The sequence below is a fragment of the Parasteatoda tepidariorum genome, chromosome 9 (assembly GCF_043381705.1).
Source record: "Parasteatoda tepidariorum isolate YZ-2023 chromosome 9, CAS_Ptep_4.0, whole genome shotgun sequence".
Classification (NCBI taxonomy): Eukaryota; Metazoa; Arthropoda; class Arachnida; order Araneae; family Theridiidae; genus Parasteatoda; species Parasteatoda tepidariorum.
The window spans coordinates 88155852-88173000 of record NC_092212.1 but is presented as its reverse complement, the minus strand read 5'-3'; the positions used below and the strand labels follow the sequence as shown (position 1 = coordinate 88173000).

At 31.2% G+C, this 17149-nt stretch overlaps 1 protein-coding gene across 1 annotated transcript in view; it reads left to right on the top strand.

Annotated features, from left to right (window-relative positions):
• Positions 1–5034: 5034 nt before the first annotated feature.
• The window catches only part of LOC107455212 (netrin-1), a gene marked incomplete in the record, with an annotated part of 72175 nt that continues 60060 nt past the window's right edge, over positions 5035–17149 (top strand). The window contains 1 exon segment of the mRNA XM_071184971.1: positions 5035–6769. Within this exon segment, the coding sequence (XP_071041072.1) occupies positions 5752–6769 (1018 nt within the window).

Here is a 17149-nt window from a genome sequence, read left to right as displayed (position 1 = left end):
TATATATATATATATATACCCTACGAGAATAAAAAAAATGTATTTGAAGTTGAATGGATGAATAAAAAGAGTATTCTATGAACGATTGAAAATTCGAACAAGATGTAAGAAGGAGATTGTGAACTAATAGTAGAAAAAAAGTTGAGTGAAAAGTATACATAATTTAATGCCTGAATTGTTTCTCTAAATTTATTTCAAAATCGATAGTTCAGAAATGTTGTTAATTTCAGTCAGAAGTAATATTTCCGATTGAATTCTAAAAATCACATCATCAGTTGAATAACAGGATTGCCCTGTGTGTTTCTCAAGGTGACAAAATAATAAGCCTAGCTCGGGTCAGTGTATGTTTTTGCTTCAAATTTAAAAGGTTCACGAGCGAGAAAATGAAAATCCTAAGAAAGTAAAAAAAAAATAAAAATTATAATAATTATAAAATAAAATTGAAGAAATAGCGACTTTCCTTATTTTTCCGACGCCCAACTTCGAAAACTTTTCTATTCGAGCATATTTCTGTTCGATTGAACTAGATTATACCACTCGAGCCTTGATTTCACAATGATGGATTTAGAATAAAGCAAATGTTAAGAACTAGTGGGCTGCGCCCCCTGCTCGCTAATGCTCGCCAACCCCCGAAAATTGCTACGCAATCTTATATGGTTTGCTTCGCTCGCTAATAACTTAAGTACATTGCAAATGCACAAAATTCTGAGAATTCAAAACAATCATTCAAATCCGTATAAAAACTTTTTTTTTTAAAAAAATACATCTTTTTAGTAAATACCAAGTCATTAAATTAAATTTGAATTCAAATAAATGGCATGTAATTCGTTATATAATTCGTGATACAAATCAAAAATCGTCATATAAATTCGTAATATATAAATTCGTGAATTAAAGCGCTTTCGACAAAATACTAAAATAGAGATCTATCGACAAAGACTACTCACTTCTGCCTAGCTTAATAGTATGAGATTGCCGCAGCTGATAGGGTGAATTTCGGAAGAGATCACATCTTTGGTGAGAATGCTCTCTCTGGTTATTTCAGTTTCCGTTTTTAAAAGCGCTAGATGTTGAGCCACCTCAGCTAGATTTGGCATGTGACATTTTTAACGGCAATCATGGGTCGATTTTCTTGCGTTGCCATTCGGGGAATTGTAATGAGGCTTGTTTTGTCGCCGTGTAAGAGAAATATATATATAGATTATTAGTAAAGCATTAGAGCTTTATATTCATCAGTACTTTCATTCGCTTGACACATAAAATGAGTCTGGATGTTGTTTTCTTGAAATTTATATGCAACTTGCAATGATCTTGCACTAAGAAGTTCTCCACGAACAGCTGATAACCCTTTAAAATTATATATTCATTTAAAACTTTAATCATCGGTTATCATTCACTGTATATTGAAATTTAGCCGGCCAGGTGGCCGAGCGGTTAGCGTGCCTGACTGCGAAGCCATAGGCTGCGGGTTCGAATCCCGCTCTGGGCATGGATGTTTCTCTCTCTCTCTGTGCTGTCCTCTGTTGTGTGTGTATGAAGTGTAAATGTGGCCCACCCTATAAACGGGTTTGTGGCAGTGTGGCGTGGGCAATGTTGCTCGCCTCCGTGACTTTGGTTCACAGGTGCCCACTGGGTAACGCGAAATGAGCAACAATTCTGGCATAGTATAGGCAAAGAATAATGTTCAGTGCCTGCCTTTGGAAAAAAAAAATATTGAAATTTATAGCATTTATATTGATATCTAAAAGAAAGTGCATTTGCAGGTGAATGAATATACATTCACTGTTTTATCTAAAATAAACAGGATACATAATAGTAATAGATGATAATAATAATGACAAATATAGAAAAGACATAATAATGACAAATAATAATGAAAATAGTAATGATAAAGAAACAATAATGACAAATAAGTCATCTTCCATCTTTGAATAAATCTTTGTTTCATTTGTTGACATTCCTAATCTAGAGTTATCAAAGTTTCGATGTTTTATACATATTAGCCCATTTTAGCCAAGCATAGAAATTTTATAAAGTGTTGAATAATTTTCATTGAAATAAGCTTAAATTGCATTCATTAAGAGACAAAAAAAAAGTTATTGAAAAAATATTTTATTTAAGAAATAAAATGGTGCGTATATGCATCATTGTTCAAATCAATAGACAAACCATTTAGTTTAACATTAATTTTTGTTTTTAAAAAAAATTATTTTTTATTTTATTGATAGAACAGAACTTATAACTATAATCCATCATAAAAAGCATATGATTCATCTCAAATGGATAAATTATACATTTTCAAAAAGTCGAATTTGTCAATAATCGTGTCAAGTTAAGAAACTAGCGTAGTTAAGAAATTTCTCAACAGAAATTGTTTACTCCAATTGAATTGCAAATATTTTATAGATGTCTTTAGAACCCTTGACAATAGCAGAAAAATAAAATTAGTGAAAAATATGCGTCGCAGTGTTAATAAAAAATAGTTATTGAAGTGGTGCTTTCACGCACCTTTGGTCGAAAGGGGATTAACATCCCCACTGAAATTCTTTCTTTCGAATTCTTAAAAGCGATTTTAGAAGTAAGGTGTTTTGCGATTGCATCGCCTTCGATGCGCAATGAACAACAAAATGTCTCCTCAAAAAGCTGCGATCTACCCCCTACCCCCTTAACGAGGATCTAAAAACATAATTCTTTTTCAGTCATTTTTCTTCCAAACATCTCTTAACATTTTCTCTCGACATTCATTTCAATTTTTATTTGAATTTTTTCTGCTTTTAATGATGTTTTTTTTATTATTTTTATTATTATACAACGTATTTTGCTTTTAAATACACTTTGCAAAAATCGCCCATAAGTGAGACGGAGGCACGTGAAAAAAAATCTCTTATCAGTGTTTCTTTTAAAAGGATATTATTTTGGTGTCCAGTGATTGAAACTGTTGTGTTACTGCTCAAAATCTATGCGTTACTTTCTTGACTCTGAATTAAATTCCTTGAAAATTTTTAGTGATTCCTCTAGAACACATGCAAGCGAATTATTTATAAAATAAATAAATAAATAAATAAAAAATAAAAAAATAAACTCATACATTTTTTGATTTTTTCTTCTTCTTATCTATTATGAATTCTCGTACTGTCGTATTTAAAAGCTCACATTAATGTTTAATCTTAATTCTATCAGGCTGTAAAATAAAATAAAAAAATTATTACACTTGCTCATCAAAGGCAATTTTTTTTGTAATTTTTACCAATTTTCCAATTTTTTCAAAACTGATGTAGCCTATTGGAAATAATCACTATTGTGCAAAAACAATTCTCGTGACGTCATTCCAGAACAACAACGAACATATAAATTAAGCGAGGCCCAGGGGAAATTACTGCTGCTGATATGTCAGGCGAAAAGCAATGGCTCGCCTCCCAACCAGGTGAATCGCGTTCGAATCCCAGCGATGACTTATCAAAAAGAATTCCGCACCCGGGTCTCACCGACCACAGTGCTGACGTAAAATATTCTCGTGATAGACGGATTACGTGTTGGAGTTCCCTCGCGGTCAGGCTAACCATGGGAGGTTTCTCTTTCCATAAAACGCAAATGCGGGTTAGTTCCATCAAAAAGTCCACCACGAAGTTAAATTTTACCCAATACTTGATCAGGGAGTTTCATTGTCTTCTTGGTTGGGACCAAAATTAAAAGGTTACGGAGTAGAACATCGGTAACGGTAGTCGTAAACCTAATAGTAGAAAAAAAGTTGAGTGAAAAGTATACATAATTTGAGGTTAAGAATTNGTATGTTTGACAAAAAGGTATGGCCGCCAAGACCAAAATAATAAAATAATCTTGGTTTTACTCATTGCCTCTCGAAGTCGGAGAATCGGGTTAAAATAGAATTATCCCGCCAAAACTTTAAGTGGGCCAGTTATGAAACGGGTGAAGGCGTTTAAAACTCAAAAATCACCCTATCTATAGCGATGAGGAGTCATAAAGTATTTTTACTTTGAAAATGGACACCTCAACATGGAGAGTCATACTGCTTGGTGACTAATTTATATTGCGGGACAGGAATTCTGAAAATATAAAAAGGAAATCATGTGCATTTTTAGTGCAACAATACCTTCAATCAATCAAACATACAATGAATATACATGCTATAATATAACATATAAAAATCCAGTTTAATCTGTAGAAAATATAGGGTCATTCAATATTATTTTTATTTAAAACTAAAGTAAAAAATTTAAGTTTATTAAGTATTAAAAATGTATTAAGTATTAAAAATTTAATTTTTTGCAATGATTCTAAAGATTGGTATAAATCACTTTTTGTTCTTTGCGATGTCCTTTCAAATGAGCGTTTTAATTTTAGAGAAGAAAAAAAATTACCCCCATTCGTTTGTTTGCTTTTACAAGGAAAACTTCGATGAAAAATAAACTGCAGCGCTCGCTAAAGAGTTTACTTTTCGGTAATATATTTCTCTAAAAATATGTATATTTATTGGGATTTTTGTTATTTTCAAAATTTACTTTGAACTATAATGTCTGGGTGACATTTTACACATTCAAATTGAGTTGATAATCATTATATGATTCATGTATCGCTTTTAAAACGTGCCGTCCAAAGATTTTTGCAAATTTTTATAATAAATAAATGTCACCTATAACGTGTTTCCGATTTAATTTTAAGATAAGATTGTTTTTTTTTTTTTTTTCCAATCCTCCCTCTCATCCTCGTAATAAAAAAAAAGAGCGATGATGAATGAGCACACACGTTCCCCAGCAGCCAATCAGAGGCTGAGAAGACAATTCCGGCACGAAAGATGAAAGAAGGTGTGACTTCATAAAACCCCCTTCTCACCTTTTTTTTCTTCTTTTCTTCTTTATTTATTTATTTTTTTTTTTAAGAAGAAGAACGCGGTTTGTTTTGAAAACTCACCACGCGTCTTTCTTTTGTCTATCCTCCTTCGCTCTTCCATGATCGTTTTTCCTATTATCGTTTTCATTTTTACTGTGAGTTCCCGAACGATCAGTTGTTCGGAAGAAGTCTATTTTTTTTAATAGATAATTTTTTAGAACAATTTTTTCTAATAGACTCGGTTTATTTTTTGCGATTAATATGTTACATCAGTACTCTCAAGCAATATCATTAAGGAAAGATTCCAAACAAACGATTGCTAACTAACGATAAAAGAGTAAGCAGACGATACCCGTATCAAAGCTGTTGGTTTCGATATATTTTAAAGCATTCGAAGAATTTCGAACAAAAACATTTTAAGAAAAGGATTTGGGCTGACAAAGTGAGTGAGGGGGAAGAAGGAAAAAAAAATAAATAATAAATGCACGTGCGCTTTGGATCGATTTGGGGGAGGAGGGGGATGGCGCACCGGTCGCTGCTCAACGCGACGGTGCGAAGATCAGTCCCCACCCCCACTTCATAAAGTGGTCTCCAGGAAAGTGCGGACAGCAGTTCATCCCCCGATCATCTTACCTTCTTCAAAAGAGTTTCATATCAACAGGTTTCTTCTTGCCTTTTTTTCAATTGGGAAAAAAAAAATATTTTAATGCTGGTGCGAAGTGATTTTTAATCGGGGCATAAGCGTGAAAAAAGAAAAACTATATTATTTTATTCGAGTAAAAAATCTTGAGTGAATTTAGATTGATTTTTACGACACAAAAGAGTGAAATAAAATGAGAAATGTAGAAGTGAAAGAGAATTAAAAAAAAAAAAATCTTCCATTTGAAGTTTAAAAAAATAAAAATGCTTCGGGAGTTTTATTTCCTCGTTTTAGTTGTTGAGTTGGTGCGGCGAACGAGTGGTTACCAGGGGGGTATGTTCGCGGCTCAACAAAACCCTCCCCCAGATCCATGCTACGAGGAGATGTCCGAATCCAGGCGGTGCATTCCAGATTTCGTGAATGCCGCATTCGGAAAAGAAGTGAAAGCCTCCAGCGAGTGCGGGACACCGGCCAGCCGGTACTGCACCACCTCCACCGACGAGAAGGGAGAGGTGACCCGGAATTGCCAGATATGCGACGCCAGCAATTCCAAGCGGGCCCACCCCACAGCCTACCTGACAGATCTCAACAATCCGAACAACGTGACATGCTGGATGTCAGAACCCTTCTCTCAGTCCCTTCACAACGTCTCCCTCACCCTCTCCCTGGGGAAGAAGTACGAGCTCACCTACATCAGCTTACAGTTCTGCAATCAGAAACCAGATTCTCTCGCACTGTATAAGAGTATGGATTACGGTAAGACATGGCATCCCTTCCAGTTCTACTCGAGCCAGTGCAGGAAAATGTACAACAGGCAAAACAGAGCTGTCATCACGAAGGCCAACGAGCAGGAAGCTCTCTGCACCGATGCACAGTCCAACGTCGATCCACCGATCACCGGTGCACGAATAGCCTTCAGCACACTGGAGGGCAGGCCATCGGCCTACGATTTCGACAACAGTCCGGTGCTGCAGGACTGGGTAACGGCGACGGACATCAAGGTGGTCTTCAACAGGCTGGTAGGGTGGATGGCCGAGCTGGGCAGCGATAACGAGTCCCTGAGCCAGAGAGACACTTACTTTTACGCCGTGTCTGACTTTGCTGTGGGAGGACGATGCAAGTGCAACGGTCACGCGTCCCGTTGCATCCACAACAGAGAGGGTTTACTGGTGTGCGATTGCAAGCACAACACGGCCGGCCGAGACTGCGAAAAATGTAAACCGTTCCATTTTGACCGGCCATGGGGAAGAGCTACAGCACACGAGGCACACGAATGTGTCGGTAAGTCCATCCCTTTTTTAACACATCTTTTAGTCTCTTTTTTTTCTCTTTAATTTCGGTAGTTTAAAATATATATTTTTTTAAAATTTGTTTCAAATTAAAAAGGTACACACATTAGTTTTTAATCAAAAAAATTTTATAAGCATTTTTAAAATGTATCTTAATTATTTTTTCGTCTTATTAATTTTTTTACAACATTATTTATTAAAATCTTAAATTCTGTCCATATCTTAAAAACAATTTGGAACAAAATTTCTAAACAGTACATATTCCAAATTGTACAGTTCCTGTCCAAATTATTCGACTCACTCTAAGATTCCATGTAAAATCTTAATCTTAATTATCAGGTAACAGCTTTACTGTTTTTACGTGAATGAAACAGGTTTGCATTTGTTTATGTTCAATGGGTTAAATTAGACGAGTGGATGAATTAGGCGATATATAAAATAAATATAGAATATTTATTAAACAAGGTATTTACATTAGCATATTACGATATTTAGGCTAAATTATTAGACGCACTGTAGTTTTTTTAATAATTGCATGTTTTGCACGAGTTTGTTTGCAATACTTTTGTATTTAAACATACATGTAATGGGTTTTTATTCAGGAGATTTTTTTTATACTTCCCTATTTGTATTTATTCTTAACGTATTTCATTACAATGTTAACTCACTGATACACGAACGTAAACAAGTGCAAACCGCGTAAAAACAATATATGAAAGCAATATAGTATCACCTGACAATTAAAATTTTACAGAGAATCTTTTAGTGCGTCTAATAATTTGGCCAGACACTGTAACTGTAACTTGTTTTAGTTTTTGAGGCGGCATTTTGTTTCAAAGCTGGGGAAAAAAACGTGAAAAATACTTGAGACTGAGAAATAAAAAAAGAATTCCAAAAAGGTTAAAAAAAAAAAAAGACTTATTTCGTGTTCTAATTGACATAAAACCATAAGTTTGTCACATTTTAAAAATAATCCAATAGATTATTTATCGCTTGAAATAACGAAACAAACTTTTTAAGATTCTTTTAAGACTTTGACAAAACTTCCAAAGAAATTTTATTATCATCGAATAATTCTTTGACATATATCGGTTGGAAAATTTATTTCTGGAGATGAATATCGAATATATTGTAGATCTTAAAAATGTTTTTCTTTACAACATTTTTATCTTTATGATGTTGTTTATAGAATAGATTTTAATGAGAAAACGAGGAACTCAATTTCCTCGTAAAACATCACTCAAAAGATGACGACGAGTTTCTTAATTAAAAAAAGAATTCATATTTTCACGTCTGACATAAATAAAATGAGTTTTGAAGGAAAAAAAATTACGTCAAGTGAAAATAAATTTCAAAAACCAATACATTTTACAAATTGTGTAAATTATTATTTCTTTCGTATTTGAATTTTGATGATAAGAACTCATCGCAAATATTCACCTTTGTATTATTATAATGCATCACTATAATATGGAAATATATACGCGACTTTTATGTTATATTATAACATAAACGTCGTTATGTTCTAACACAGTTTTCCATTGTTATCGTCTGGAAAACTGTTAAGGAATCATCTTGCTTCATGTACAAATTGTATTTCAATATATCTGCCTGTTTGATAAGCAAAAATATTAAATGATTGTTATCAAATTTGTTTCAAGAATGAACCTTTAATTTCAAATGTTTTTTTTTTTAAACTGAGCAAAATTATTTATGTTCACTTAATAGAATCGCCAGGGAAATGTTAGGACTCGTGATCGAACAGAATTCATTTTCGTTCAAGTGAATAATTTCAACTTTCGTAGAAAAAACTGTTTAATGAGAGGAGTCAACAGTTATTGCGAAGCAATCATCGGAGTCAGTACCTGGCGGAGTCAGTACTACAGTACCTGGCCAAATTAGTAGACGCACTATAAGAGTCTATGCAAAATTCTAATTATTCTGGTGATACAATACAACTGTAATTGTTTTTACGCAGTTTGCATTTGTTTATCTATTGGTTAACATTGTAATGATATACTTCATACATATAAATATAAATAGGAGGTATACGAAAAATCTCCAGAATAAAAACCCATTACATATATGATTAAATAGAAAAGTATTGTTATATAAACTCGTGCAAATCATGTCATTGTTTAAAAAACTGTAGTGCATCTCATAATGTGATCTAACTAATACAATAATATAATACCTGATATAATAAATATTCCATATTTATATAATATATCGTCGAATTTAATCCATTGATTCAGGAGCTTAAACAAGTACAAACCTGTTTCAGTCTTGTAAAAACAATAAAACTGTATAGAGTATCACCTGGTAATTAAGATTTTATATAGAATCTGACAGTGCTTCGAATAATTTGGCCACTGATTGTATATATCTCACACAATACTCTTAAATAAAAATCTTATTTTTAGTAAGAATAGGTTTCATCATTGTAACTGCAATGAAAATCAAAACATTTGAGGAAATATTTTCGTAAAATACGGACATATTTGTACCTGAAACAAATAAAAAATAATTGTGGTAGATTATAACGCATCATAAAAAACTGTTGTCGATGTCGTCGATGTAGTTAGCGCAAAATGGAAGAAAGAAAATAAAGTTATGACTGTGTAATTTAAGTGTAAATTATTGTTTGTCTTTTATTGAACAATACTTAGAAGTAATATTATTTTTTTAATGATACCTTCTTAATGGTATTCTCTGCTACTGTTATGTTTTTAATTTTGACCCATTTTCAATGAGCATCGGATTGGATGGAAAGGAACCCTTCGAGACACAATGTTTATGGCAATAAGCATTGTAACACACACCTCTTTCCTAAAACTTTATTAAGTATACTCATTCAAGTGTTTACCATGATGTACTTTTCTATTAAGTACTGTTAATGGCATGAAGCCCTTTATAGACATATGAAAATATATTGTAAATAACCTATACTTTCACTTTATTCTTTTGTCAGTTTAATCTGCTGGGGAGAAATAACAATTTTTTATCAGCTATTATTATAAGCGTTCATTTAGTATTTAATGACACTGCTTTTGAATGTTTAAAAATAAATAAGTTTTTTTTTAAAATTGCTTTTATTTTTTTTATCAGTCAATATCTTATTCTTTCATTTTATATATATATATATATATATACAACAAAATAAATAAATACAAGAAAACACGAAAGAAAGTTACGAAAAACAATAAGTTTCATTTATTGCGCATAAGCTGCAAGTAAACAGAACTCATTAGATAAGTTCAAAATGAAGATAAAACAAAGGAAAATAATAGACATATGCAAAAGGGGGGAGGATAATAATGAAAAAAATAACAAACAACTGATTAAAAAAAAAACGATGAAACTTTTCAAAAAATCCAGAAAATAAAAGATATAATCTTTTCATCAGCCCACACGATTATATCCGCAAAAAAGAGTGCTTTGCGGTAAATAAAATTAAGTAAAATTAAAGTAAAATATAAGTAAAATTAATAAGTTTTATTTATTGCGCATATCATCAGCTTATGAAGAGATTATATCTTTTCATTTTTTTGTTTTCTGGCTTTTTAGTATATATTTTTTCATTTTTTGTTCAATATTTTTAAAACTATTTCATTTTGATAATTTTTCTTCTCTTTTCGTTAATCTTTATTTTCCATGTTTTCTCTATATTTTTTACAAGCGCAATACTTGCATTATATATTTTAATTTTATTGTATATATATATTAACATTATTTGCCTTCAGCATTTAAATTAAGATATAAATTAAATAAATAATAAATTAAAATTATTTTCAATAAACAGAGGGTTTAATTGAAGTTAAATAAGAGATAAGGAAGGTTGAGATAACATACCTTCAATATCTGACTCATTAAAAAGATATTATTTTTAATACTAATGTCTGTGTAATTCGAAATAAAATATTAAGGAAATTAATTTTAATGCTTGCAAATGTCATTTATAATTTTATTTCAGTCATCAAAATTACTTTTAGTCATGAGACATCAAAAGTACATTTGTAATGCAATACCTTACATGTAATTATCGATTGCATGTAACATGTCATATTTTAAACCCATACATGTAATACTTGTAACCCATACTTACGCATGCATTTAATATTTTAAACGATATCACGTTAGATGCAGCAGGCAGATGTTGGTCTCAAAAGTTACTTTTGAAATGTAGTGTTATGCGGGACTTAACCTTAAACTATATTTTTTAGTTTTAGCTTCTTTAAACGAAATTAAAATATCCGATTAAAGAAAATATTTGTCTTAGAAATGAATTAATAGTTTTCGAGTGTTCTGCCCGATGAATTGAACTAAGTAATTGACGATTGAACTAAGTAAAAACTTTTAATTTTTAACCTAATAATGACTTCAAAATGGACAAAATAAAATTTTATATATTATTTTCAGACATAAAAAATTATTTGTAGAAAGCTGATTGAAGACTTTTCGCGAAGAAAACAGCCCGTGTGAGGAAAAATGATGAGATTTGGTTTTAAATTCTATTTTTGCGACATTATTCAAATATTTATTCAAATATTTGATTCATTTATTCAAATATTTGGTTGTCCCGCAGTGGACTGATCGTTAAGAAGCCGTTTCAAGTAGAACATCGAAGTCCAGCATCACTGGCCGCGGTCAGTGTGCAGGTGACCACTTGGATCAGTCTACGAATGGACCGAGAGTGTGCGGCATGGGTCCTCGTTAAACTGTTCTATCGTAAAGTGCTGGACTTCGCGCGCAGGTCGTCAGGCTGCCGAAGCGGGGGTGCCATCCCCTCTGCAGAGGATCAAAATTGTGATGGCATGTCTTCGGATCATCCTCAGGGATGTTTCCCAGACCATCGCCAATAGCCCATTGTGCAGCTCTAGTGCAACGTAAATAAACGACAACCACATCAAACATTTATTTACGTCAATGTAAGAGATATTTTTTTAAAAAAAAAACGATTAAAAGAATACATTTTTATATTGAATTTCACAAAATTCTTTCGATTTAACCGAAGTTCGAATGCGCAGTGTAGGAAACAGTAGCTATGTTATTAGAAACATTGGTATGGATAAAATTTTACACGCATGAATCTCTAAATTCGGTTTCCTTAATTTTTATGTTTCCAATAAATACAATTTGTTTGAGATAAAACAGACGTGAAATGGAGCATTGAAATATTTTAAAAATACGAACGTTATTCCATCTCTTCCAAAAATGTGAAGTTTAAACTTTTGTCTCTGAAAATATTTTTTTTCTTCAAGTGAAACACAGCCATTCCTCAAATTCTTTTTAAAGTTGAAAGAGATGCATCGTTTTGCAATGATGCATTCTTTACTAATGAATTCCATGTTGTTATATAAAGTTGATGTGAAATAAAAATGATTGAAAATATTTAATGCAGATTCGAAATAATTTGTTCTCTACAAGGGGCGTTTCAAAATAGAGTGGCCTTTTGTTTTAGAGTCCGCTCTAGTGGATGGGTACCTATGAAATTCTATGGGGAAAAAGAAATCTGCAATTAAAAGCAGTTCGAATTTCGTCTACAAGTAAACAAATGAAGAAATGAAAAAATATCGATACATAAATTGCTACTAATTAAAAGAATTAAAGTTTAGATGATTACAACATTTTTCATGTACATTTAAAAAAACAAATGGGGATTGCCGATACTCTTTTTATAAAAAACATTTCTAAAGCTTAAAAAGGTTGTATTGAGCTCCACAAAAAGTAATAATGTTTTCTTTCTCTGTCACTTGTACAAGCATTAACTGTACAGGGATTTATTTCATTTTTTGGGTAGCAGTTTGTACAAAATTCAACTTAAATTTGAAGTTTTTAATGTATAATTTTTTTAAGTACTTTATATTTGCCCAATGTTGCTTCAATATATTTGCTCAATTTGGCTCAATCTATTTCAGACTAAATGTGGATTTTTCTGTCTGACTGCGTTGAGGTAAATTTGAATTTATGAAGTTGCAGATTCCACCTCATAAATTCAGCTATCGGTGTAAAAACTATAAAACTCAATCATCAAATAGTAACTAATATTTATAAGAAAAGTGAAAACAACATTTGTTTATTTTTAATAACTATAAACAACAGAGTTAAAATTGCTGTTGTTCTAGCACACAATAAAAAGCATTGCGTGTTATTCATACCCAAAATCAATATACAATTCATCCACTGACTATTGCGGAAATGTTTTTGTAACATTTGTTTGGTCAAAATTTAGATTCTATAGATTAAGAAGAATGGAATGGCAATTTTATAAAAGAAAGCACAAAACCTTTTTTTTTTTTTAAATTCATTTTGAACGCATGCTATCTTTGAAGCCTTTTAACAACATTTCGTAAGATATAAGTTAAAATGCTTAGGTTCATGGGATTGACACACGTATGGCAAAATGGCTTCTGATTTTAAATAAGGGTATCATGATATACACTTGAATAGCTTAGTGGAAGAAACACGTAAGTGACTTTATAGTGAACCTTCAGTAAATGAGCTTTACGATTCCCATTTTTGCTTTTTTTTCACTCAATCATCATGTTTTTAAGCATATTTGTGAAAACAAACTCTGAAAAGTCCTTCCCTATTTCGCCTTTACTCTTTTATTATTAAGGATTTTTTTTAACAATTTTTGTGCATAACATATGCATAGAGGATATTGAATGTTGTTCAACGAATGTAATTTTGTTTGGAAAGCCAAAATAAATACAATTTGACTTACTTTCTTGAAATAAAAGTTTAGCAACCTCATTTTTGAGCATTTGAACTTTATCTAGTTCGAAAATCGTTCAAAAACGAGACAGCATGAGCGCAACATACGAATACAGTATTTATCGGTTTAATTGGCGAGAATTCAGTAATCATTGATTTACAAATTAGTTCTTTTAAGCATCGCTAATGGTGGTAATTTTGTTTCATTTAAAGATTAAAATTAATAAATTATCTTTATTAATTTTAATAAAGAAAATATTCATAGCTACATAAATTATTTTCAATTCTTTCTTTAAAAATTAGCAGTACAATGCAAAAATGACTCATTTTATAAATTTAAAAAATTCTAATAAATCTATTTTGACTATTTTTGTCTATCGTGTTAAACTAGGCGATCATGATTAGTTAACTCTCATTTTCATTCTTAATTTATCTTATTACTTTATACGAATTATACGGCTATTACTTAATACTTAAGTTAATACTTAGGAATTTACGGTGTATAACTATTAATTTATTCAGTGGATGAGCAGCGTTTCTTCATTTTCAATTTCTTATCCTTGAAGTTAGAACTTAAGAGAACACCCTGTTTAAAGGCCCCCATTCACCTTCGAGAAGAATTTTTGTAAGTGTAACTAATCACTATTTGTGCAAAATGAACTTGAAAAGAAAACCTCATCTGGTTAGTTAACGAACCCTTCACAAATTTGTTTATCTTCATTATTGTTTTGTTAATAGAACAAACCATTTCCAGGAAGGGGGGGGGGAGAGAAAGTCGGACGTAAACGAATAAGTTTTGTCTTCGGCAGACGCTTCTTCTTTTATTCGTCCGAAATGTATATTCTGTGTTGAGCAGTATAGTTAAATACCAAATATTTGTACGTTGAATCTCTAATTTAGTAGCAGCAATTGCTGTATATTTTTGAAAAGGTAATTTTCTTAATTATAATTTTGCAGTGTTGAGCATAATCTTGTATCTCCTTACAATTTAAGAACTCCTTGAAAAAGTTTCTTGCAATAACAGAACCATATTTGCACAAATTCACAAAAGCAGGACCCTGGTTGAAAGAATGTGACTTAATGTTTATTTTATATTCACAAATTACGAGCAATTCTTTCACAGTTTTACAAAAACAGGACCTTTCGCAAAATGTCTGGACAGACCCCTGATATATATACAGTCAAACCTCGATATCTCAAACTTGAAGGGAGAGGAGAAAAAATTCGAGATACCGAAAATTTGAATTATCGAAAATCGCATGTTATCGATGGTAGAGTAAAGAAAAATGTTCTTTACATACCTTATTTACTATTCCATATTTATTCTAAAAACGCTTTTTACACTTAAAAAGATTCAATTGTTGTTTGCTTTAGAGATGTGTAAGAAAGTTTGTCTATATCACTTTCTAAGTGGACTATAGCTTTAAATTTCTCCTCTGACATATTCGGCTGCCTCTCAATAAATCTCCTTACAGTGTCCACTGCTGAAAGTGTTTGTTTGAGAATTGATTATGAGAATTGGCTTTCTATTCTTAGTTTTTTTTTTTTTTTTTTTTTTTNTTAGTTTTTTTTTTTTTTTTTCTAATATTTTTTTTATTTTCTGGAAAAAAATCTACACTATTCATGGAAAAAAAATTCAAGTTATCAAGGGATTAGGAAAAAAAAATTCGAGAAATCAAGGTTTTTTTAACATTGAGTGTATAGGAAATTTGAAGGGAATTTTTTCCTCTTCGAGATATCGAAAAATTCGTGAAATCGAGGTTCGAATTAGCGAGGTTCGACTGTATTAAATTCTGTTTATTCCACAATTTCATTTATCGATATTGATATATTAACTAGGACCGGGCAAGGAACCGATTTCGAAAGAAAAATGAAACAATCCATTGTTTGATTTGATTTTTTTTAATTGTTATTTTTATACTGAAAGGCTAATACTATGTCTGTAGATTTTAAGACAATCTATTATTTTTGATATTAACCCTTTACCTGTTTTTGACATAATATTAAGCGATGTGTTATTCTGCTCACGTAATATTACTGTTTAGCATTTCCTCGATTCATCATATTAGATTTGCCTATAATAAAAGCATTAAAACAAGTCAATGAAAGCTTCAAATAACTATCGAATAAGATTCTATTTAAACATAACTTTCTTGAAAGATTTTTATGCATAAGTCAGTATGTTTTTATGTTATGTCATAAGTTCTTTTACAGATGCATTTTTTAGCATTATCAGACGGATTCCATATTATGATGAAATCAAATGAATGAAGGTGTTAAATATAAAAAATTTCTGACCTCTTTTAATTTTGTCTTCGACCCGAAATGTTGTTGAGGGCGTAAAGAGACCGTCTTGTATCTTCCACATTTACATGGAAGTGTTTTTCTTTTTTCCATAACAAAAGATTTTATGGGGCGTCCCGGCGCCAGTCTAAATCCCCTCCCCCCCTCTCCTACGACCATCCCTTTTTATCCAGGAAAAGGACTTTCTTGGAAACAGTTGCCCTGCAAATAAGATAAATTAAATCTTCCATTGAGGATTAAAATAATCTTCCAATACACACATCAAATCGATCGGACATAAATAATAAGTCCCCCGCAAGTAAAAATTATAAAAATTTTAAAATTTTGGGGATTTTTTTTTTTTTTTAATACGACAGCTAATTCCGTTTTTAAATGGGGGTTGTTATGTGACCATCAAATGGCAATTTTTTTTCCTTAAGTTATCCTATTTTAAATTATATCAAAATTTAGGAACTTAATTTTTTTTTAATAAAATTTTTAAAAGATTTTTTTAATGTATCTTTAGTTAATTAAGGACATTTTTAAAGTGCTTTTTTTGTATAAAATGCCGGTATTTTTACAGTAATGTAAGCAAAATTTATGAGAACTATCTTTTATATTTTATGGGTAATCAAATGATTTTATTTCTAACGTTGAGTTGAATATTCCTATAGCCATACCGAAAAAAAATTTATCCATACATAAAATCCAAAAAGCGAATAATGCTATTACATATCTTTTTAGTTTTGAACACAATAAAATTTCTGGTTCAAGTATTGGGGTGAAATAGCTTTTAGCAACGCTCTTCAGTGAAACTGTCCCTCATTTGGACAGTTTCACACGGAGAAGAAAAAATGGGATATTTGGTACTGAAATTCGTCAACCGAAATTGAATAATAACCGAGAAATGAAAATCTATCCTGGTAGATACCGGGTAATTGCCGGTGCATCCCTAATTAGAAAGCACAAATATTTTCAGAATTAGAAGTATTCTAAAAAATGTAGCAGAATTAAGTTCAATTAATAACACAATTTATGTTGTAAAATGTGACGATATCGTTTATAATTTCGAAAAGTCAAACGCAAATTTTATTGCGTAAGGAGCTATAACAAAAAGTTAACTACGAGTATTTTTTCAGATAAACTGAAAAATTAGTAACTTACTCATTGATTAGAAATTTTTATTTAATTTCATTTTTTAATAAAACAATTTTTTTGGAAACACCTTTTTGAAACAAAAAATGATAATTTCTTATTTTTTATTTTTCGAATTAATTTTTCCTAATTAATTTTTTTTATTGCTGTAGTTTTCGGATCATTAAGAGTGGAAACTTTTTTGCGTTTTTTTTTAAGATTTAATAAATTCATCATT